The 24,627-nt window shown below is 45.2% G+C and overlaps 1 protein-coding gene across 4 annotated transcripts; it reads right to left on the bottom strand.

Moving 5' to 3' along the window:
* Positions 1 to 21: 21 nt before the first annotated feature.
* Positions 22 to 18,520, bottom strand: LOC144945253 (ataxin-2-like protein). 4 transcript variants are annotated; one of them, XM_078873623.1, is made up of 25 exons: positions 17,939 to 18,520; positions 15,986 to 16,019; positions 15,738 to 15,794; positions 15,109 to 15,180; positions 14,304 to 14,457; positions 13,954 to 13,968; positions 13,271 to 13,389; positions 12,807 to 12,898; positions 11,452 to 11,862; positions 11,032 to 11,213; positions 10,464 to 10,631; positions 9,670 to 9,903; positions 8,932 to 9,243; positions 7,591 to 7,719; positions 7,390 to 7,478; positions 6,770 to 7,176; positions 6,381 to 6,462; positions 6,004 to 6,153; positions 5,548 to 5,617; positions 5,209 to 5,366; positions 4,928 to 5,063; positions 3,286 to 3,419; positions 2,776 to 2,991; positions 2,117 to 2,291; positions 22 to 1,785 (listed from the first exon to the last, which is right to left on the bottom strand). In XM_078873623.1, exons 1-25 carry the CDS (start codon positions 18,001 to 18,003, stop codon positions 1,739 to 1,741), a joined length of 3,708 nt encoding a protein of 1,235 aa, XP_078729749.1. In that variant the 5' UTR covers positions 18,004 to 18,520; the 3' UTR covers positions 22 to 1,738. The 4 variants fall into 4 exon arrangements, with proteins under 4 accessions (XP_078729749.1, XP_078729748.1, XP_078729750.1 ...); XM_078873622.1 differs by having other exon boundaries at positions 23 to 1,785; positions 5,548 to 5,629; positions 17,939 to 18,519; XM_078873624.1 differs by lacking the exon at positions 13,954 to 13,968 and having other exon boundaries at positions 23 to 1,785; positions 5,548 to 5,629.
* Positions 18,521 to 24,627: the final 6,107 nt, after the last annotated feature.

Genomic DNA, 24,627 nt, shown 5'->3' with positions numbered 1-24,627 from the left:
CCAGTAATGCAAACTCAAAATCCAGTGCTACAAACAGGCAAAAGACCACAAATAAATGCACATTGGTTGGGATGTTTAAGATTTTATTTTTTTCGATTTTTTAGGTATTTTTTAAAGTTTTTTAATTTCTATCCTCAACTGCAGTAAAACGTCCCATCGTAAAAAGTCTGATTCGCTTCAAGTTACTACTGTTTGTCAGAAGTCTGTCAAGTCTGCATCAAATCTCTTCAAGCATCTCAATGCACACACGCACGCACACAAACCGGCAAGACTCTTAGCCTCCCGAAGCACGAGGTTCTCGCAGCGCCAGGAGTGCAAAAGCCAAGCAACACGAACAGTACAGCGAGTCACCTGACAGCGCCACGTCGTCTTAGCAGCGGTGGAAACGTCATAGAATCCTGCAGGACCATAACTAATCCTCTGACCTAAGTCTTAGGGGCTACTCGAGACAAAAAAAAATCATCCACAAGCAGCACTCTCTCTCAAGAGTGATCTGCGTATCCAACCATTGATTTAAAGTGCACAATTCTCACCTCGGCCTGTCCTTTAAAAACATGTTTTCCAACCTCCCTCGGCTCGAAGCCACGTAGGTTATCACATCTCGAGTGAACACTGGTTAAAAGCGCAGGGATGTTATGCGAAAGCTTTTCAACTTTGCTAAAAAAGAAAGTAACAGCTGATTACGTTTAGACCCTTGAAATTATTTCAATTAAAAGAAGTACGTTTCCAACACCGACAAGGAGGCGTGTCAGGACAACACCTCAGCAAGCATGGGGGAAGGGATGCCAAAAAAGCAACAGTCGCACTTATTTTTTTTCCAGCAGTTCCTACTACATAATGAGACTCCAGTTTCATGTTTTAGTATTATGCAGCAGAAAAGAACTAGAAGCTCTGTACAGGTCTACTTTCACAGCTTCCACAATCTGCAAAGTTTCTAAAAGGGGTCGTCAACGCAATTTATCGCTAGCCACGTCAATGCGCGCAGTTGTGGCCTCTGCACAGCTTGCCATACAAACATCTGAGTCAACCATTAGTGTGTTCGCGACATAGGAATATAACTCTTGTGATCATCGTGTCGAGGCCTTTGCATGTATCTTGGAAAACATTTTTGGACGGATTCATCATTTGTTCTTATGAAAATGGCCGAGGAATTGTGCTACCAAATTATGTTCCAGAGTTGCCCTTCAATTTGCAGGCCTTGTAGTTTAAATAAGTCTCTTTTTTTCTGTCAATCTTGGCATGAGATGTCAAGATGTCTGTAAATGATGCATGGCCACAAACCGAGGCTTTCTGTTGTCACGAAAACTGAACATGATTAAATGTCGAACAAAAAGAATGACCATCCAGTTTTAGTGTCAGTTTCAACCAAGTTCTTTCCACCAAACTAATGAAGCACAGACATTTGCGTTTGCATATTGTCCAACTCTTAGACGGCCCTTAATTTCAAAGTTAAATCAAAAGCTGGACAGGAGGCATTTTAGTCGGTTTTGATTATGTATTCACTAAGGTACGCATCTTGCAGTTGATAAACATATTCTTAAGAACTTAGTGGTTGCTGAGGTTCAGATAAATGTATCTCACTTCCAGCAAACTTCCATCATTGGCGGATATTCGGTTCCATCATCAGTGGTGGCGTTTCATACGTCTTCTAAGGTCCGTAATCGTGTCCTTCGGCTGCCGGTTTATGCGAACACGTAGTCATTAATATTTCACGTAGCAGACTTTTCCGTTCATTGTTTTACTGGCTGGGTGGGTATTGCATCTGTGGCTGTTGATGGTGAGCCACTGTGGAAAAGAATTTAAGCGCACAGTAAAAATAGAGGAATATCAACATGCAACATGACCCATCAAAGCTTCTCTCCAGGAAACATTCTTGAATTCACTTTACCATCCATTATTTAGAGTAATGCAAACAAAATCCGTACATTTATTTTCTAGAATTATACGAATTAAAGCTGCTACGACCTCAGTTCTTTATAAAGCCTGGTAAGGAACCAAACTGCAGTGAATAAGCAGTGATATTTCTTCTGGACATCACAACCACTTTACATACATATGCCAGCTGGCCACCTGTTTAATTATTTGGTTGCTGTGTTGTACGGGAGCACATACACACCTTGAGGGTGGGGCATATATGCGTAGTGCGTTGTGGAGGAGACGGGGATTGAAGGCGGTGCCCCGTGACCCCCGTGCTGATTGGCCTGCATCAGCATGACCTGCGTGGGGTGCGAAGGATGGGTAGGATGCGCATGCTGGGGATGTCCACCGCCCATGCCAGCCTGCATGTGTGCCTGTTGCAAAATCAACACCCCCCAAATCCAAACAAGAACAACATTAGCTGGCTTTATATCAATGCATAATACACATGGATTGACACAGATACATTGCTATAATTACGTAGAGATTTTCCATATTTTCTTAAGCAAATTTTAGACATTAAAAATGTCAGCTTGCACCAAAGGTCACACCTCAATAATCTTTCGCAAAACATCCATTACTCCCCTCCGCTCATGTAATTGCTGGCAGAAAGGCCTCTAGTAAAGGGGGTATATGTTGGCCTACTCTTCTATGCTGCGTCCATGCTGCCCAGACTTACCCACACCGCAAGCAACCCGCTGACTATCCACCAATTTCGAGATAAATTCTGTTAAAAATTGAACATTTCAGAGCACTTTTCAATACCGCACATACCACACACACACCCGTACAAGCCAGACGAACAGACATACAATTTGGTAGTCAGAAGACTACCATCCATTCATTGGCTGGCCATACCATGTGTGGTGGTGGTGGGGGGTGCCCAGCGTACTGATGCCCCATGGACTGAGGGTGCAGGGCGTAGACAGGCTGCTGCGAGGGAGGGTAACTCGTCTGGGGGCTCTGCGGGCTGGGTCCTGGGGTGAGTGAGGGTGGCGTTGGGGTCAGGGCTGCGTGGTAAATGCTTTGTCCTTGAGGATTCCCCATGTGTGGAGGAGGCTGGCCCGAGGGGTGCTGTTTGGCATTCCGTCAGAGAGAGGCAGAGAATTATTAGGCAAACATTCACAAGAGATGCACCACCCTATTCTCTTTTTCACACTTTACAGATGTCACCAATACTAAGGAAGAGCAGTAATCACAGCTTAACTCAAATGTTCAATAGTCTCTACACTTAATAAGAACTCTTCAAAATTGCGACTCCACGACTAAAATTGTAAAGACTGAACACAATGTTGCTCTTCAAATTTGATTTAAACCGTGCTGCATCGTGGCCTGCGTTAAGGTGTATTGGCACTGCTGCAGGATTACCTGTGCAGGGCTGGGAGCGCCAGGGTGCTGGCGACCAGGCTGCTGGCCTGTAGGGGTGGCAGGGGGCTGAGGATGCTGTGGGTGGTGAGGGTGCATCGGCCCATGTTGGTACGATTGAGGGACTGGACCAGACACTGAAAAAAACATTAACAATGTATCATCGTTGGAAAATTTTCACAGGTGTAAAATAAAAAAAAAATGAGAGCCCATTACATGGGTACATGAGGCTACATGTTCACCATTATTATCTACACTTCGTACTGCGAATAATAACAATATTCAAGAAATTAAGTTTGTGTGTGTCACGATCATTCATTTCCAGTTATCATGCCAGTACACTTTTACAGTATTAGGATATTACATTGGTTTATTAATTCCTTATCATTACTGCATTGTGGTATAATTTTTTCTTATTAATTGAAATTCATGCAGTGTCCGCAGCAGTCATGATTATTTTCCAAGTTGATCAATCATGTTTAGCAGGACCTCAACCACAATTAACATAAAAATAGCTACATTAACTAATATTAGGTAATACACCAAATACATTTTTTCCTCAAGGCTGCAATTGAACCTTATGGCAGTACCCCGGGGTACCATAGTACCCCGGCTCTTGCACAATGTCCGTGATGCAGTAATTTTTAGTCTATTGGTGGTCGACGATGCGGCAATCGACTCATCTCGACGAGCTGTACACGACGCACTACGGTGCATACGAGCGTTCAGGGTTTCAGCGCAATTGTCGTCGCTTCGTTTCGACATCGCGGAGTAGCACTGATTTCGGATTGATTGGTACCCCAGTCGCGGAGTTAAGTACACCCCTGGAAAGTGTGTCCCAGAAATAAAATATTTAATTGCCTTGGCCATTTTGTATTATTTGCTACCCCGGGGTACCGCCATAAGGATCAATTACTCATCAACTTATCTAGTTCAGCGGCTTCCCAACCGACACTGATATTGCAGATGACTTTCAATTGAATACAAATCATTATATGCTTGAGAATATCTATACTTTATTAAAACTCAAAGCAGGCTAAGAGTCCTGTTCTTTCTTGGACACCATTGGATCCAGAACAAAAAATTCAGGGCAATCATCACTGGCAATTGTTTAAAAGCATCTCCCATCGTAAAAATCTAACTTTCCAAAATCGAATGATTTGGATTCAAGCTGCCCATTAATGGGAAATGGGCCTGCACAACTTCGAATGAGTTCAGAGACAGCACACGTGCCTCTCTAACACCATGTTTTCTGCACCTGAAAAAAATGGTGTCTTCCAAATCCTGCACTAATTAGGATCTAGAGGATGGAACAGAAAAGCCTTCCGATTGAATTTCTGATAAGTATTTTATTGACTGGCTGTCTGCTAATAATGGACTGCATAAAGGAATTACTTAAATCATCACTAGGTACTAGGCTTACTCCATCACTAAACATCTGGTTAATTTACAGTCTGTAGATCAATCGTTCAGCATACACACTGTTCACAGAGAACTGTCACTCTCCTTTCGGTTGCCCACCCAAGTTGCCATCGTCACTCATGATTCATGCATTGTTGGTGATGATTGTAGGCAACGATTGCCCTGAAATTGTCCCAGTGGATCATGGCCCCTAAGTGTCGTGCAGCGAGAGCCAAGGACGTACTGTAGACTGCCTGTGGGTGCTGCTGCTCGGCCTGCTGGTATTGCTGTGCCGAGGAGACCAGAGATGGCTGGCCATGCCCCGCCCCCGCCATGAGGCGCGTGTTACCCTGGAGGACGGGCCCGTACACTGCCGCGGGCTGCAAAGACACAGCATTGACTTTTAAATAAGTTCACAAACGCCACGATAGTTTAAAAGACAAAGGTAACATTTTCACAACATGATCGTGAAAGGCTGAAAACCAAACGCGTAGTAACGACTGGTTACACCATGCACATGGGTACCTGCGAGGGATACTGCACCAACTGTGGCTGGTACTGGATGTAGGAGGTGTAGGGCGAGGGTGAAATCAGGGGTGGCCCAGCGGCATTGGCTGTCGGCGCCGGCACCATGACAGTTGGGGGAGGATGGTGCTGTTCGCCCCGTTGGGATGACACAGACCCTGGAAATGCATGCACATGTATCAAACGCAAGATCCATGCTACACTCTGAATCCTAAACAAAACATCACAAACCATCACGAGGCATATGTTCCAATCTTAATGCAATTTAGTAATTAATCCATCAATCTCCTCAGGTGAAGTGTTCTTAAAATATAATTCCCATCATCCCAAACTCTTTACCTGTCCTGTACGGCTTGTTTTGGTTGACGGGCACGGAGTGCGGCAGCTGGTACTGGTAGAGGGATCCACCCTGGTGGAAGACCTACAAACTCTTACTATATACAGCTCATTTCACTTGCCAACTCAACAAACATTATACCACATTTCTACTGTGAAGCATCAACATAGACATGTACATGACTTGTAACTTAAACGTTAAGAGCTTCTCTGCTGTGCTTGTTATTACAGGGAGCAGTTTATAACCTGTTAAGTGAGATAAGCAGTCCATTATATATAATTTTCCATAAAGATTAGCATTTTTATGGAATTACAAAAGCGTACGCACTTAATTCACAAAGCAAGAACATAAATGCCTCAAGAGACAGTGGTGGAAATACAGTGAGTGCAACAATACACAGGGGTTTGTCTAGGTATGGTTTGTACAGTAACCACACCCCCAGTAGTGTGTCCCCTGACCTGCATGCCAGGAGGGATGGTATGCGGGAAGTGCAGGTACTGTGTAGGCTGCTGGCTGTAAACGGGCGTGCCGGGAATCGGCTGCACCAGCACCGAGGGGCTGGGTTGCGTCTGGGGTCGTGGAGGAGTTGGCGTTGTAGCTGGTTTTGTCTGGTAGACAGAAGAAGAATCAAGTCAGCACACACAACTAGCTAACCTCGACAACAATACCAAACACACTGCTCAGAAATGTGCCAATCTCCAGAAATGAATGCACCTTTTCAGCAAATTAATTTCTCACATGCAGCTCGTGGAAGTTAAAAAGAGGTGGTCAATATTCTGGGATTCAAGTAATTCCTGCAAGATCGTGCAGAGGCAGTCAAATTAGAGGTACTCACCATAGGTACGAATGGCTTGGCACTCGGGTTAAGCACAAACTCCTTGGCATTCGGATTGAGTGTGGACTTCTTAACAGAATTGCTGTGAACATCAATAATTACAAAAAGTTATACATATTCTTGGTTCTTTCGGTAAAGTTACGTAGTTATACATAAGCTAAAAAATATATGTCCACTACCTTCTCCAAAACTATGAAATTTGTTATATACTAAATTGTTTGTAATACGTCAGCTGGTCACTTCACCACAATTTGTTCCTTTACCAAAAATGTCAATCTGTAATTTGTTACAGGCATTTGATAAGTACAATAAACTATAAGGCAGATAAAGATAGATTTAAGCAGCATGAAAGTTAACAAATATATTCCAGCATATATTCCAGCACTCACTCATTCATGCCGTCCCCTGTCCTATCCCCCTCCTCGCCATCCATCTTGTCGCTCACTGAACCAGATGCCAGTGAACCAGGTGTCGCCCCTGGCACAACTTTGCACTCCTTGTCCTCTGTGGCGCTACCAGGAGGCCCCATGGAAACAGCCTTGACTCCCTCAGCACTCCTCGCCAGGCCACTCGGGTTCCCAGTCTCCACACAAGCACTGGGGTCAATTGAAGGAATGCCTGGGGGTGGCGGATGCTGCTGTGGTTGGGGTGGCAGCTGCTGCTGTGGTTGAGGAGGATGCTGCTGTTGCTGCTGCTGTTGTTGCTGAGATTTGACTTCACTTGCCAAAGGCAAGCCAGGCTGTTGGCTCTTGTCCCTCAAAGTTGCGTCAACCTCCGTTTCAGTACTAGACTGGAGCTGTGCAGACAAACAACCACACATCAGGAATTCACCTGGAGCTACATAGCACAACTAATGGCATGCAGCTTGAGTTGAACGAATGCACAATAAGCATTGGAGTTGATGTTAAATTGTACGCATTTGGCAAAGATGTAAGTGTAGTGGCAAATACGTTTCATTCAAGGTGAAAGACAATTACATTATGATTAGACTTTAAACAGTTTTACTCACGATAAACTTGGTCTGGAATTCTTTGAGCTCCTTTTTAACTTGAATGCGGCTCTTGTCATGGTCTTGATGCATTAGAGGTGCAGGAACCACTGAAGACGCAAGTTAAAATTCGTTAAAATACATCGTCTCTGCAGTATTACTGGATATTTGAAAAGAAATGTAACCAATGGTTTTGGGGGAAAAGCGTACACGTGCGTATACCTTTTGGGGGTGGTTTAGAGAAGCCAGCTTGAGGGTTGCTGCATGCTTGCTCTGGGGGTCTTACATTTTCTTTGCTCACAGCAGCAGACACTGCCACAACCCTTTGTTCGAGGAGCTTAGCTTCTTTCACTACAGAAATACAAAAGATGGTACAAAAATAATATAAGATATACACATGAAATATTTTAATATCACGAACGCATCGTGTGCTTTATCCAGCATTTTGAAGGCAAGGGTTAGTGGTCTATTTAGATTTGCAAATCTACAAAAAACACTGAGCTGCGAGGTAGTCGGATGGTATTAAGGCAAAGCAAGTTAAGAACTCATGGCAGATGATGATTATCCCCCTAATGCATGGGCTTTCTCTTGCTACTGCTTTTTCTCCCAACATGCAAAATAATAATTCACAAAGCGTTGCCAATCAAAATTATTTCTGAACTAAGTTCCGTGCCCCGACAGGAATTTCTCAAGTTAAGAATATTTTGTTCCATTCCATGGCGGTAAATACGTTAAATAACCTATGTACACTGCAGCAGTGTACGTAGTGTGTACATAGGTTATTTAACGTGAAGAGGGACGAGAAGGATGGCAGGTACCAGTTTACAATTTTTCCACCGATGTTATCTATAGACAAAAATCAACTTCAGCAAAATTACTCCTTAATTTGACTAAAATCCCAATTTTGAACTCTGTTAAAAACGGTATCTGATACTAAGCGAGGCTTACCTGGGAAAATATATTACATTAAGTCTGATGCATCTACATGTAATACAGATGGTTACTGTGACACTGCGTAATGAGCTTCAGATAGGTACAGCAGTCCCCTGACCTCGCAAACACAACCATGCAAGCAAACCTGTTCTGGATTAATAATATACACGAGGTTCAAGTAAAACTAAGGGACCCAGACAAGAAAAATAACGTACATTGCATGGACAACTTAAAGGTTTACAGCATGCTTTTTTCGTACTAAGTATTTAAATAGATGAATAACATTAACGTCTGAGCATGAGAAATTATGTTACAGTGTAGGATATCCAAAGATATGTTTATAGGAGGCGAGAGGCATGCATGGTTCGTGATGTCATTGCCTTGGCCCAGAAGGCTCTTCCTTTTTTTCATCTGCCAAGTTTTGGGCAACTCTCCTATGAATATAGCTCGATTTCTACAGAACTGTTAATAACACAACTCAATAAAATAAAACGCCATATTTGATCTTTTTTACAATATTTATTATGACCCCATTATAACAAACACACAGCTAAAGCATTAACGCTTTGCACCTTAACAGTAAATTAGTTCATAAAAATGAACGGAAATTCTCAAGAATCTCACACTCACCTTCGGGTCCAGTGCCTTCAAACCTTACGGGCACTGCGGAAGGGACAACAGAGCTGGGAAGAGCAGAGGACGGAACTGTCTGGATGTGACCGCTTTCCTGGGCAGATGGTGCAGAAGGGCCTGTCCTGGGGGGCGACGTGGGCGTGGCCGTGCCTGTAGGGGCATTGGGCACCCCCTGGGATGGAGGAGGTGGGTAGGGGACGCCTGTCACAGTACCCTGGGGGGCACTGGGTGCGGGGCCGGATGGGGGCTGGGAGGCGGGTTTGGGAGAGCGTGGGCGGTAGGACTTGGGAGACGTGCGGTTTGTGGCACCTGTAGGAGGGGACGGCACGGCCATCCTGGTGAGCGATGCACTCACAAAACACATGGAGTTTTAGTTGGCTTCTAACCAACTTGACCCATTATTTAACAAGGTAATTACGCACAAATAAATATGACAAAATGTAATAGGTATTTAACAATGCAAATATTCATTTATTTAAACAAATTTACATGGTCACAATATCTACATTAAATCGTGTGAGAATCTATTATTTTTGATCAATAATATGCATGACCCCTGCCGCCAATAGAGGCTCTACTATGACTAGAGAGAAAAATAACCGATTTTTAAAAATCAAAATGACTAGCGATTTCTTGTAATAAAATTAATTCCATCATGTTGTTTGACTCTATAATTGAACATGTTACTACTCATGAGTACAAATGAAAAATGCTACCACTTATAGGGCGCATTACCTCCGCTGACGACAGCAGACCAGCTGGCGCCACCCCGCGAGGGGCCCTGCTGCGAGGGCACAGGGAGATCTGCGTTGGCCGGGGGCCCGTGGTGGCCCACGTGCGGGCCCGCGTGGAGGCCAACGTGGGGGCCAGGATCCCCTGCCATGGGGGGTGTGGTGCCTCCCCCTCCCCGGCCGCCCATGCCTCGGAGGGAACGAGCCGGACGCTGGGCCTTTGGAGACATCCGTGCACCTGAGAGCAAATGGCAGCAAGAATTAATCGTTATGGAATCAAACGTAAAAGGTTGTCTTCGCTGCATGAATAATTCGTCCATCTTAAGGTTAAACACAAAAAAACATTGCTCAGCGTACAATTAGATGAGGATTTTTTGAGAAATGTATAATTTGTTGAAGCCAGACTTGTTTGAGAAAAGGGACTGAATGCACTGTTTTGTATTGAGCGTAGTAGAGATATGGAAAAGGTTTAGTGGAAACCATTGATTATTTATTTTCAGTTCGATGGAGCCTCTTGAGAATTTCTAGCACTTGCTCTCATTAAGTTGTCACATGCAATGTTTTAGTGATGTTAATATGGCCTTATTGCATTTTGGAGACAGAACTAACCCAGCAACTTCTTGGGTTTAGGTCTAACTTCCCTTTTTATCCATTTCTACATTTTTTTAATATTTGGAAACCCGCTTCTTTTTTTTATTCACCCAAGTCAAACTATAGTTCGATTTTTTTACAATAATGTGTTGTTGTGTAGAGTCAATGTTTTTTCCCTCCACAACACTAGGCAAAAGCACTAACTACCTTCTGTAGGGCCGCGTTTGGGAGGAGGAGGAGGGCCGTAGACGGCCGCAGAAGGGTGTGAAGGGGGCCGAGAGGGGGTGGGTGCCCGGGGGGGCAGGGAGTTCACCCCTGCCGGATAGCGTACGGGCAGGCGTGAGGGTGATGGGCAGGGGGCAGGAAGGGACACGCCTGGAGGAGGGGAGTGGAAGGGGGTTTCGACAGCAACGCAGACACAGAGAGAAGGGGACAGGGTGGCGCAAGGGACATGAAGCAGCATGGAAAGAAACAAAAAATAAATAAATAAAATGTTTTAAAAATACACCAAGAGAAAATAAGGATGCACAACACAAGGGGGATTTCCCTGAAGTTGTGGATGTAATGCAAAAGTACATGCAAGGAAACAAGCATTTGTTTGGAAAGTAACAATCAGAATGTGAAGGACAGAATATACAATTGCAAAATGTGATGAATTTCTGAAAAGGATGAGGGTCAAAGAAGGGTTTGTGGGAACACACCACATCATAACAGGAGAGGATGGTTTAGATGCACACTCTCAGAAAAGTAGATGCATGTTGAGCGGAGAACTTACCTCCATTAAGCACGGGTCCTGGGCTGGTGATGGGATCTGGGTGTGGGTAGCTGTGTGGGTGATAAGGACTGCCCCTGGGCGAGTGGTGTGGCGCAGGCCCAGGCCTCCCACCACGTGACTGGCCTGGCCTCATTCCGCCACGTGCCATGTCCCGGTGCCTCTGCCCCATGAACTTTACGTCCCTGCAGTCACCAAAGACAAAAACATCCAGTTTCAGTATGCCCTCACACCTTGTGATAACCATCCCACTTCACAAGACAAATCTCCGTATATTAACTTCTCACCCTAAAGTACAAATTAACACTTTAAAAAACACTTGAGAAATCTACGAAGAAGTACAATTCAATAAAACAGAAAAGTGCGACGTTTCAATGGGATATACGTGAAACTGCGTTGCTACCACTGTAAAAATGTGCACACCTATGGTTAAAGCCTGGGCTGTCGCGGTCTCCGGGTCGATCTGACCGGGAGCCATATCTGTCATCGTCCTGCCGGCAGTCGTCGCTCTCGTTGGGATTACGGGTGGACCGATATGGCTGCCGCTCCCGCGGAGGCAACGGGTACCGCTCCTCGTCCGCACGCCCGTCTTCTCCATCCGCCCCGGCGTTGACGGGCAGTACAACGCGCGAGCGATAAGGCGGACGCTCGCCACCCTGCGGTGGTGCGTTCCGGTGTACGGCACTGAAGCGCTCCTCCTCCGTGCGGCCCTCGTCATTTTCGAGCGACACGCGTGAACGGTACGATGGGTTCGATTCGATCTCCTGCGCGAGTTGAGTTGCGCGAGCCTGTCTCCGCATGAACTCTTCAGACTCGTCCCTTTCCAGTGGCGTGCTGGACAACAAACATCGTGAACATTAAAAAAATTCACACAACTGCTTACTTCTCCTACATAGCACTTTAGAATGTAGGATTTAAATATACAGCTTTAGATCACAATCAGCCAATGGTATTTCTTAGTTTCCTCCTTAATCACACTATTGCACAGGTGGGAAAGTGTTCAGCTGGGTTCATGCATGTCCCCCCAAGCACTGGCAGAGGCAGTGGGGGGGGGGGTGAGGTGGCACGTGCCCCCCCAATGATCCGATCGAAATCCATAATTTCGATCGGATCATTGGGGTTTATTAGTAATAAATCGGCATTTTGCGATCCCCACTGCGACTGTGTAGCATATTATTACGTGCCAGGGACTCTATGAGATGATAGGACAATAGTCCGAGTCCATAATTGGCAATAAGTAACGGCAAAGCAGTTATAAGTGACTCACAGAATTGTGCGCAGTTGCGTATACAGTACACGACTTCCCTGAAGGAATACCTTCACCGAGCGTGATACCGATCACACACGGTTCGAATTCGACCCTCGATCGATGGCTGTGCCATCGCCGCACACGTGTCAAATAAAAAGCAAGGGACAAGTCCTTACTTACAACTATAATTTTTCATTGCTGGAGGGGTTGCCCCCCCCACCTGAAAATCCTGGCTCCGCCATTGCTCCCAACCCCACCCGGCTGTGTATCCCACACAAATGCGTGGGCAGCACTAGTCTCAGAAAAAAAAATAGTTTGGCAGAGCAGTAGCACAGGGGTTACATCACTGTGCTATCAACTCAGATGTTGAACTGGTCCTTGCCCCCCACCCACTCCCCGCCAAACCAGAACTGACAAATCTGCTTAAATATGGGTCAAACAATCATCATGACCATCATATTGTGGAGGCACCCTCATCCAGCAGTAAAGTGAAAGGTGTCAATTACTATTCATGTAGTAGCAAGCTTACGTGTAGTTGGAAAGGCTGTGGTCGTATGTTGATTTTACACCATAAACCTCCTCGTTGCAGCGGAACATCTCAGTGGCGTCCCAGCCATTTGACTGAAAGGTCGGCATAAAACATGAAATTGTGTTCAATTAAATAAACAAACTATGCCGGTGTGAAAAAAAGATATTAAAAGCATAGGATTGAACACACAATTAAAAGTGCATTTGTAACTTAAATCCCAAAGTTCTCAAACCTCATCAGTGTTAACGTCTGTGCAATTTACAAATTCTGTGCTCAAGAACAGTTATCCAACCACATGGCACTGTTGTCCCTGTTCCATTCATTGGCAAAGAGAATGCCAGAAAGCTGGTAACTGAACCGACAGTCGAACAACCACACAGATAGGAAAACAAAAACTGCTGGCTATTGGAGCCTGTAAGAATGTGCACATTTTATAATGAGTGTTGGTCACTCCCACAATGTACCATGTCCGTGTCAAGGGCGACGTCATCATTGTTGTTATCCCCACCCATCCAGGGCTCCAACTCGCGCTCCTTGTGCTCTCCGTTGAGCTTGCCGCTGATGCCAGCATCCGTAAAGTTGTCTACAAACCGAACAAGAACAAAGTTCACGTAACAAATTCAAAAACGTGCTATTACTATGGAAAATAGCAGCAAATATAAACAAGCATATCAATCATGATATGCCTGCCAATGCTTTTACCCCTTATTTCCAGGAAAACGATAAGTCAATAAGCATGCGAAGGCTGGCAAGTAATAAAGCCAAGCATCTGCTCTTACAGCCTCTAAGATAACGCGAATGTTGGTGTATCTAGAGTAAATAAGACAGGATTGCAAAGGCATTCATTTCATTTTCTAAACATGCAGCAATTCAACCAATGAAATCAATATTTGTTCAATTACCTCGTTCATTATTCTCTATAAACAACCAGGAAAATTGTAGATTAATCACCGACAATTGTGAACTGCAAATGTAGGCAATGGAAACAACCAATGCAATCATCCTTTAAATATCAAAATTAGTGAAGTGATCAAGTACAATACCAAATGTTTATCATGATTTCACCAATAGATTTGTTGAATAGAGTGATCCTCCACAAAGCAAATAAATTCATGCAGTGCAATGAGACACAGGCATAGTGTGTTACCTGTGTCAGACGACACTGATGGAAAATGACACAAAACAGAGGAACACAAAAAGGTTGGCATAAGAATCGAGGAATTCCTGCCACCCATGCATGTAACACAACACGACTCAGTCCTTAAAGAGGGACTAAACCACAGCTTTGACGAATAAAACTAAATGTATTCTTAATATTTTAGTTTAAATATTAAAACCTATACATTCATCAAATTGATAAATTACATTTGTACACGATACAACTTTAACCTGATTTGTTAAATGTAACAATAGGAAGGAAAATGGCCCCAGAGAGGAGGCAACAAGCAGAGTGCCCGTCTGTGCGGTGGTGAAGAGTTAACGGAGTGCGTGTAGAACCTCTTGCGGCGAAGTTAAGGTCGACATCGCGGAAATGAAGCAGCACCACATCAGGGTGGTGGAAGACGACGGACGGGCGTATGTCACTTTGTCTGGGCGCCACCTCAGTAGAGTCTTGGCTCTTGAGATGCACCGCATCCAACACTAGCTCCAGCTAATTCCCAGAAACACACATCACGAACGTCTCAAAAAAAACAATCAACGACAACTTAAATCTGTCACAACCAGATGTGTTTACTCAGCACAAATCTATAACCAGTTTAAATGCATTTAAAGAGCATTAGTATTAAAATGCAATCCATGTACTTCATGTGTAAATTTAGACAGTACCCCCTGGCTGAATTAATAATGTATTTTAGAGTGTTACACCTCTTAATTGGTAAGTGGTGGTCACCATGCACACAGTTGGTATGTAAACATAGCAGGAGGAAAGATATACAGTTCCAACACAGGATATTAAAAAATCCAATCAAGACAATTAGAAGGAAAATATTTGAAGTTCCAAATTATCTCTGCGTGACTCGGACTGTTATAAATCCTTAAGGATACACAAATTACTTCAAATAGTGAAAAGCCAACAAAAACCCTTAAAGGTTTAACATTTGGGTGCTAGCCTGTATGTTTATTGACCATCCACCAAGCCAAAAAGCCCATGTTCCCAGACTCTGTAAATCATCACTTAAAGCCACTGTTCATACAGTTTAAAATCCACCATATTGATGTGCAGCAATCTTTACTGGTACAAGACGCGACCCTCTAATTAATCATTATATTTAGAATAAGGAACAGAAACAATAGTGCTTACCCTTGGGCTGAAAGTTTTAAATATCCCATCGTAAACCTTTCCATTCTTCACCTTCAGTTCACACTTGGCACCCTAAGAAAGGTAGCATGACAATTGTATACATGAACAATCCTACCATTGGTCTACAACAACTTAGTTGAATTATCCTTCAAAGAGCACTTTCATCATGTCATGCCTCAATCATCTGTGGTTTGCAAACACCTTCAACTAAAACACAACTGTGATCAAGGAACGTGAAAAAGTAAACAGTTTTAAAATGTCATGGCTCATTGATCATGTTGTTGCCAGGAAACAAATTATCAGTTGGCTGCTGGAAAGCCCAATTACAGCTTAATTGGCTTCTCAGCTCATCTTATTGACTGCCGGATACCCAGCTGGACAGTACGGTGGCACTTTTTTTAGGGTGCTTAAGAACATTTTTTATCGCACACTGTCCACACTACAGATGGGCTTTCCTTTGTGGATGAACACATACCACATGACGATTACTATTTTTGTCTTGCTCAAATGTTTTGTGTGTACATCCCAAATAAATGTATTCTTATAAATAACCACTAGCACATTCATTTGAAACAGAGCTATTCAGGATAGTCACAGAGTAAATGGAATGCAGCTGCATCACTACTCACCACTACAGACGTGAGCACATGCACCATGCGAGGATTGTTGTAAACACCTTCGTATGTCTGTGTGAACAAAACCATGCCTCCGTTTACTTTACAATCCCAAGGAAAACAACGAAGGAGAAACATCTATTTGCACATCAAGTGGGGTCACTGTGGGATTTCAGAGCAGCCTAATCCACCATGAGCCGTTCATACCAAAGCAAGGAATCATAATTAGCATATCACCATGAGTTTACTAACTAGTAACTTACGGGCGAGTGGGAAGGACCTTTGTTTCCACGGCCCCTGAAAAAGAGTAAACACGGAGAGTAGATGTAATGGTCCGCCACGCAACAAATACAACGCCAATGTTCTGCTGACCCACGGAATGTAGAGATTTCACATTTAATTAGTCACTGCAAGTTTCATTTCAACAATAAACTGCTGCGTCCAACCATAGAAAGGCCCGAGTTATTAGATTCACGGAGGGACCTGGGATGAATCCCTGTAAATGCATAGGGAGCTCTCAGGTGTTGGGGGGTGTCCCGTGTGTAAGATTCTAAAGTGTAGAGGCCCAGAGTAAAGAAATCCCATAACATCCAGTATGTACGAGTTCTGAGCTCAGGTACTCCGAATGTACGGGGTATATTGTCTAAATGTCCCATGCTTTAGGAGTCTCGTTGATTAGAGGTTCCGGGTGTAGCAATCTTATGCCTTTTTTGCGTATCGGGGGTACAAAACGTGGGATGGATTTACTGGGAAATTATGGATAGTAACCGAATTGGAATCATCTTGTTACGTATCTCGTTTGAAAAAAGGCAACAGCCTACAATTATACGTAAATGCTGTAACCCATCCACGGCATCAGGGGTAGCCGAGTGTAATTGAAATTCAGGCCCAAGTCGGTATATTGCCAATGGGTGGTCTGGCCCGGTGGTCGGGATGTGAATATGTGCGAGTAGCAGGATGGAGGCGGAAAAGTCGGCGGGTTCACACAATGAAAACTCAGACAGTCCTTTATCAATCCACTGCTGGATGAAGGCGGTTCTGTGCCTTGTCGATCGTGTTGGTTGCATGACCATTTTCACCACGACAATTAGCGAGGGAGGGGGGGGAGCAAGACCAGTTCAGATAACTGGCTGCTCATTAGCCATGGAAAGGAATCTAACTTGAGAGACCGAGTTCGTAGCGAGGCTAATACAACAGTCTCAAGTTATATCCCAATCTAGTACAGTATCTGTAATCTAGCGTCACCGTCACTAGGGATAGAGGGCCCCAAAATGGATGCACTGGGTGTTCATGTCGAAAGGTTTCCGGGATGGAGGCTGGCAAAAAAAATTATCCGAGGGATTCTAAGTGACCCGAGTGTTGGGAGTCCTGGGATGAAACGGGTGCAGGGGTTCCGGATACCGGCGTTCCGCGTATTGGGAGCGGTTATGTTTCATGATCCCATGTACCATGAACTAAGGCCATATGAATAGAGATCCTTAACGTAGTGATCTGCGTTTCGGGATTCTGGTTGTCCGGGTACCACTCTCAGGGGGTCCGTAGTACAGGGGTGCCATGTGTAGGGATTTTGCATGTAGGGGGTCCCATACAGAGGGGTCCGTGTTCGGCCCCATTACTTGCGAGCCGCCAGATACAACAGGGTCCCCACCAACGTACAATTCCCATCAACAGCGGACCCGTATAAAGAGATCACATATAATGGTCCTGTCCACAAGCCCCATTAGTAGGGGGCACCGTGGCACGGCCCCCCACCCCCCCACGGCGTCAGGGGGCCCGCGGGGAAGCCGCTATGGGGCGGCAATCGGCAGCCTCATTTCTGCAGAGGTCGTCGGCGCGGCGCCACATTCCCCAGTGCACACGCGCTTGCGCGCACCCCATTGGGCCCCGGACTCCCCCCTCGGCCAATCACGAGCCCGCCTCGCCCATCACGTGCGCGGCGGCCACCACTCGCGAAGCGCCAATTAAACCGAAGCACACAATGCGGTCTACGAAATACAACGCGCGCCGAATCCTAGCCCGTGGGCCCCAAACACGTTATTTAATTAAACAATTAAATATTTTTTCTTTATTTTGCCATTCTTCTCCAGTCTCGCGCGCCTTTGTTTGCCACTCAGATAGTATAGGGCACACGCATACGCAGGCAGGCGTACAAACTCGCGGCATTCCGACGACGCCACGTTGTTTAGGGGGTGGGGGAGGTGCGCGGTGCTGCTCACCTGCCGGGCGTGGGCCTGGAGGTGCCGGCCTTGCGGCTGGACGCGGTAGCGCTGGCGGGCTTCATGCTCCCTCCTCCTACATGGACTCGCGACGCGCCTCACGACCGCCTCTCTTTGTGTCTAATGTACACTTACTGTACTGCTACCACTACTGCCCCGAACGTAAACGAAATTCAACTAGCGCGCGGTTAAAACAATAATCCACAACTACAATAACAGTATTACTGATAATACGTAGTGACACGGTGGTTACTAACGATGATGATGATTAAAGTATCTCGTCGACTTCCCCTCGTTCGTTCGCGAGAGAATCTCAGGAGAGGAAACGCCGCGCTCGGGACACTTACGACGGCTAAACTAGAGCGCTGATCGTGAGCGATGACGCTTACGAGTCGGTCACCGGGCTGCTAGGAGCTCTGTGGGAATCGCTGAAGAGTTCTTTCACCGTCGACGATGATAAAGCCGCCGTCGTCGTCGCCGCCGCCGCCTCTGCCGCTGCTGCTGACGCTGTTACCGGGAGCCGCTCGCTCGGTTCCTCGAGAATCAACATGGAGGCGCCGCGCGGAAGGATACACGAGCCCCGCCCCTCATCCCACACCCCCCGAGCCCCGCCCTCCTCCATCTGCCAGCACGGCGCCACCCCCCCAGCTCGAGCTGCCCCCCCCCCTCGCCAGCGCGGGGCCTGCGCACGCAGCACGTAGCGGTTGTAAGCGTCCGCGTGCGCCGTGGGACTATATCGCGAGAGAGGAGCGGTTTCCCGCTAAAAAGAAATGAAACGCGAATTGAAGTGTTGGACTGTGGCTAAACGCTTGTCCGTGTTACTGAAACACGACCGCCGACGTTGTGAGGGACACGGAGACGAGTTGCTTGTCTCAGAAGTTTAAAGTTTTACCGCGACGTTGTTTGGCGATCGCGACAAAAGCGATCCTCTAAGGGTTGTTAACTAACTGTGCGCCGGTGAAAGCGATCCTCTAGGATCCATGGTCAGCGGTGTTGAACTTCGAATTCTACGAATCTTCGTGAGAGTTGCCGTTTCACGTGACGCCACTAGAGGCCGCTAACAGAGGCCGCGTTGAAATTTTCAAAAACCACAACGAGCGATCAGTTGCGCAACCAAATTTGATCTCGAAATCGTCGTGCAACTTTATCATGGCCAACTCGTTTATTGTTTATCGGCGTTTTGTTGCAGAAATTAAATCAAGGATCAAGACGATCGCAGCTTTTCAGTTGCACACAACATGGCTGCGTGCAACTGGTTGCGTGCAGCTGGTTGCGTGCAGCTGGTTGCGTGCAACTGGTTGCGTCCAGCTGGTTGCGTGTAACTGGTTGCGTCCAGCTGGTTGCGTGCAACTGGTTGCGTGCAACTGGTTGCGTCCAGCTGGTTGCGCGCAGCTGGTTGCGCGCAACTAATCGCTCAGACGTGGACCCACCCGCCTTAACGTCTCTCGTCCCAAACCCATTTCACTACCAATTTTAGTTTTTTCGGTAAAGTCACGTAAAAGGGAAATATAAATATATTTGTATTTTTTATTATTTTATTATTTCCCTTCTTTGTGACTTTACCGAAAGAACCAAGAATATGAATCCCTGCAGTCACGAAAGCTTTGAATAAAAATTTTAGTTTTGTTAACTTTGATTACTTTTACGTCTAGACTGAAACTCGTGCCGTCCGCTCGTCTTGCTCGTGGCACTGCGTGTTGCTCTCTCCTCTCCCAGCCAAGTTTCGCGTTCCCCTGCCCTGACCTCCATCCTTCCCTTCTACCCAAGTGTTGGGTTTTTTTTTCTTCTCATTCTCCGCCTTTTCCTCAATGCGTCTTGAAATGCCATTAAATTTAAACGGCCCGCACAAAAGCAAATCGTACAGCCGGACATTTCGCCGCTTCAGCAGCAGCTCCCATAATAATAAACTAAAAACGAATTGCTGCTCCACTAGAGGGAGCCACGGAGAGCCCCTCTTGAGGGGTATTTGTTACTCAGCTGGGGTTCATCTCGGGGGAGTGGGTAGAGAGATGTAATCTTATACAGTGTTTTATTTAAAAATATATATTTTAAATATAAATATTCCTACTCTTTGGTTTTAACGGTAAAGTCACGTAGGTAATAAATACAATAAATGAAAACAACTAAATTAAATCACGACGTTTCGGGCGCAACACAAGCGTCCTTCTTCAGGTGGGGACATTTAATTTTTTTTAAACCACACGAGCGATCAGTTGCGCAACCAAATTTTATCTCGAAATCGTCGTGCAACTATCATGGCCAACTCGTTTATTGTTTATCGACTTTTTTTGCAGAAATGAAATCAAGGATCATCACGATCACAGCTTTTCAGTTGCACACAACATGGTTGCGTTCAACTGGTTGCGTGCAACTTGAAATAAATAAATAAAGTGTATTGCTATCGTTTTCACACCTGATGGTGATTGCTTGTGTTGCAATCGAAACGTCGTGAGAATTTTATTGTTTTATTTTCATTTTAGTATTTCCCTTCTACGTGACTTTACCGAAAGAACCAAGAATAAGTGCATACTAATAATACTCACTCCCATTGTTTAAAATGCCGCACCGGGAGATCGAAACTCACAATGCGCCTCTGTATTGCAAATATACAACGAGCCCGCCGTTGCTGTTCTTCTTCTTCCATAAATTAGTTTATTCTACGCTTTTATTTAACTCACTCTGTTGTTGTATCCTCAAATCTTGTAACTCAATTTTAACCCACTTCCCAATGTGGTATCGACTGCAAACTTGGTATACTTATGTCATACTGATGACAATACTATATTCTATCATAAAAAAAATCTAAAACTTATATTTGTAAAAAAATGGTTTTAAATGTTATGTTTCGGCTTGGGTCTAATTGACCACGGTGCCTTACGTTATGGCAAGCTTCGGGGCCACTTCCTCGAGTCGTGGAGTTCTTCCATTACTAGTACGGTACATTTAATTAAAGCGTGTTTAAAAAAAAGTGTTTTTTTATATATATATTACTTATTTTGGGTTAGATCGCGTGAATATAAATGTGTCGTGAAATCCGCCACCACCCGACGGCCAATTAGTAAGGGTCTCAGTCACGTAAACAGAACATGCCAATTCGTTATTAGTACAGCATCAACCGGTGCGTTGGAGAGCAAATCCACAACATTTACAATTATTACTATTAACCTTCAACCAAGCGGTGGCTCCCGTTGAATACACACGAGTTTTAAAGCCACGTCTGCAACCTCCGATCCTCAGGCTATAGACGGGCGTCTGTAGGTAATGAGTAACCGAGGTTGTGTATTCAGTCTCGCACGAGGTTGATGGGTTTCGTCATAGGGGCTCGTAATGAAACTAAACGCCCTCCATTTGCCTCCCTCGCGTCCCGTAAAGTTAAAGTAAATACGTATTACAAATATACACCAGGCACAGCACAAGGTCGACACAAACTTAAAGGTGATGTAATTGCATTTAAGGGTTAAGCGTAGTCTGGGAAGTGAGCCCGCTTTTGATTGTAGAGTTACATAATGGCAGCGTTTGCCTGGAACTAAAAGTATTTTTTTAAACCATTTTATAAAGTTTTAAAACTTGAGTGTGACCGTCCGAGGCATTACTTAAGGGGGTGTTGTTAGCTGCAAGAGAAAGAGCATTGTGTTGTATTCATTACACCTCTCCCGGCCCGTGTGCTGTGAAGAAAGATCATTGCCCCAAAAAACGTGACCTACTTATTTTCCACTTTTGATAAAGGAACGTGAAAAAGTAAACAGTTTTTAAAAACTGGGTTATTGGGTGGCATGAATAGATTCATGCTTGGGATTATCACCGAGATACAGAAAGGAAAACGCGAATTAGAAAAAAAATGAGCAGGTTAATTACGTCATTCAGAATCATAATATATATTTATACGGGAGGAATCCCGTGACCAATACGCCTCTTTTACGCACATGTTCAGCATTTTAAATCGGTCAATAAAAACGGTACATTGTATTTAACCACAAGATAAAAATGCGGGCTTGGCTAAGACACGTCACGGCTACAAGAGACGATGGGCTAAATAGATAAATGAGAGAAGGCACCCAAGAGACATCGTCTACGATGGAGATGGAGTGATGAAATCGTGGTAGGCGCCAGATGGATTGTGACATCGCATGGCATGGGGGTAGGGTTGGGGGGAGGGCCTGAATTCTGAATTAATCCAGCAGTGGATTGATCATGGCTCATGATGAAGTTTAAATTATTTGCGTGTCGACGTTTGCATCACGTTCTTCATCAATCACGCCGGGTCAACAATAGAAAACCTGTAAACCCATAAGTTTTTCAGGTCCATGCGGTCAAAAAAACAAAAAAGATGTTTGTGTCTTATTTGTTTGTGTTTCTCCCTTGTGATGGGACTGGAGGATGAACGTTGAGATTTATAAGGGCACGGGGTGACCAATAAGATCTGAATTGATCTGTAATAAGGTTGGCAACTGATTAGGGGTTGGTATGCAATAGGGGATTGACTCGGAGAACGTTTCGATCCATGGCCATTCTTGAGAAGTGGCGAAGCGTGGAACAACAAGAAGAAGGCATTTTCTTGGTTCTTTCGGTAAAGTCACTTTGAAGGGAAATAATAAAGTAATACAAAATAAAACATAATAAAGATGATCACGACGTTTCGATTGCAACACAAGCAATCATCATCCGGTGTGAAAACTACAGCAAGAACATTTTTGGCTGTAGTTTTCACACCTGATGATGATTGCTTGTGTTGCAATCGAAACGTCGTTAGAAATTTAATGTTTGATTTTTATTACTTTATGATTTGCCTTATACGTGGCTTTACCGAAAGAACGAAGAATATGAATCCCTGCAGTCACGAAAGCTTTAAATCGAAACAAGAAGGCATTTAAGGACACGTCTAGGGCGCACCTTACATGTGAACAGACTCGTGGGTGTTAATAATCGATCCCTGGGTGCAATGCTTACAACCACTGCAGAACATTAAACCCCCCTAACGAGTCCATGGAATAGTCGCAATCTGTCGAGACTCCCACGCAACAGCAACAACAAACTGTTGATTCGACCTCGTGCCTGCGATTTGTGGAAATTCCTACATGGGGATATCTGATGAAGGGGTGACTTTAAATGTTTAATCCATGCTCCACGACTATATGGACTGAACAGGAGGACACGACGAAGAAGAAGACTCATTTGACCACAGCTGAGTTAAAAACACCGGGGTTTTAAAAATACGTTCTAAATAAACATTATTTGTAAATGATCGTGGACATTAATTACGCAATGATTAACAGTCCCAATTAGAATCAAATAACCTATTAGTATACCATGTTTGTGTATCAGTGCCCCACCTTATTATAGGCCAATTCAGACCTTATTGGTCACCCCGTGGCCCTTATCAGTCTCAACGTTCACCCTATAAAGTTCCATCACAAGGGAGAGACACAAATAGACGACGTCTTTGAAAAGTCTGTACGCCGTAAGGTTAAAAAGTGCGGGTTTGTGACAGCTATGAGTGATTGTGCCACGGGTCCATTTGTTATCCCTTTCCCCTATTGTCCGTGCTATTGGGGTTTCTCTCTTATACGCGAAGCTTTGTTGTTGTTGTCGCCATCTCGTGCGTTGTGTCACAACACGGATCGTCTTCTCTGCCCGTTTGTTATCCCTCTCGTTCCTAGGAACAAGAGGCAATCGGGGGAGACAATTTGCATAAAGTTTTGGGTGGATCGATCATAAATCCAATCACGCGCGCGCGCGCGATTCAGATGAATGTTATCGTGCTGGATAGGAATCGATTTAATATGCGGGGGCCAGTCGGATCGATGAATCGATACACGAAGCAATGGCGCGTGATCCGCCGCCGCCGGTTTGCGTTCTGCGAGGAGGAAAGGGGGGGGGGTGTTCCACGCGGCGTCGGGACTACTTTCTTCCACCACCCCCCACATCCTCCCTCCCCCTTCTCTTCCACCCTCCCCTCAACTTCCGGTTGGGCTGTTAATTATTTATGTAAATTAGCCGCGGCTCCGCCTCTTCCGCACCAAGAGGCCCCTCCCCCCCCAACGAACCTCGTTCGCTCGCTCCGACTCGGAAACTCCAACAACAACAACGACAACAATTCCTATTAGCAACGAAACTCACGCGCGTTCGTCGAGATGTGCTCGCGAAAGAGAAGGGCCATTGCTGCTGGCCCCGAGAACCTCCTCCTCCTCCTGCTGCTGTCAGCAGCGCGAGCCTTCGACAACTTGACGTGGCGACCTCAAAGTGCACCCAGCCTGGCACAGTCGCCGTGGTGAGGTCACGGTCACTTAGCGGCGAATTGGCGGGGTTATTGATATCGGTATCCCCCCTCCCCTTTCCCCCCAAACCTCGACTATTATGAATTTAGTTTTTATTTTATAGGCACTGTTATTTATTTATATAACTTTTGTTTTGTTAATTGTGCTTGTGCACCACTGCCGACGGCCGCGTCACCAAATAATTTAGAAAATAACACATAAATGTGTGTATAAATGCAATGTATTGCAAATATTAATTGGCGACGTTTCGGGCACTGCCCCCCCTCTCCTGCATTAAACCACGCCCCTCTATATCAGACCACGCCCCTTACCGCGAGACCCGGCCTCTCATTGGCTCAGATCCCACCCCCCAAAATCCCGTCAGGGGACTCCACCCACCCTCTCTCCGCCCTGCGACCCGGAAGCGAGTGAGCA

The sequence above is a fragment of the Lampetra fluviatilis genome, chromosome 37 (assembly GCF_964198595.1).
Source record: "Lampetra fluviatilis chromosome 37, kcLamFluv1.1, whole genome shotgun sequence".
NCBI lineage: Eukaryota > Metazoa > Chordata > Hyperoartia > Petromyzontiformes > Petromyzontidae > Lampetra > Lampetra fluviatilis.
This window is presented reverse-complemented; position numbering and strand designations above follow the sequence as displayed.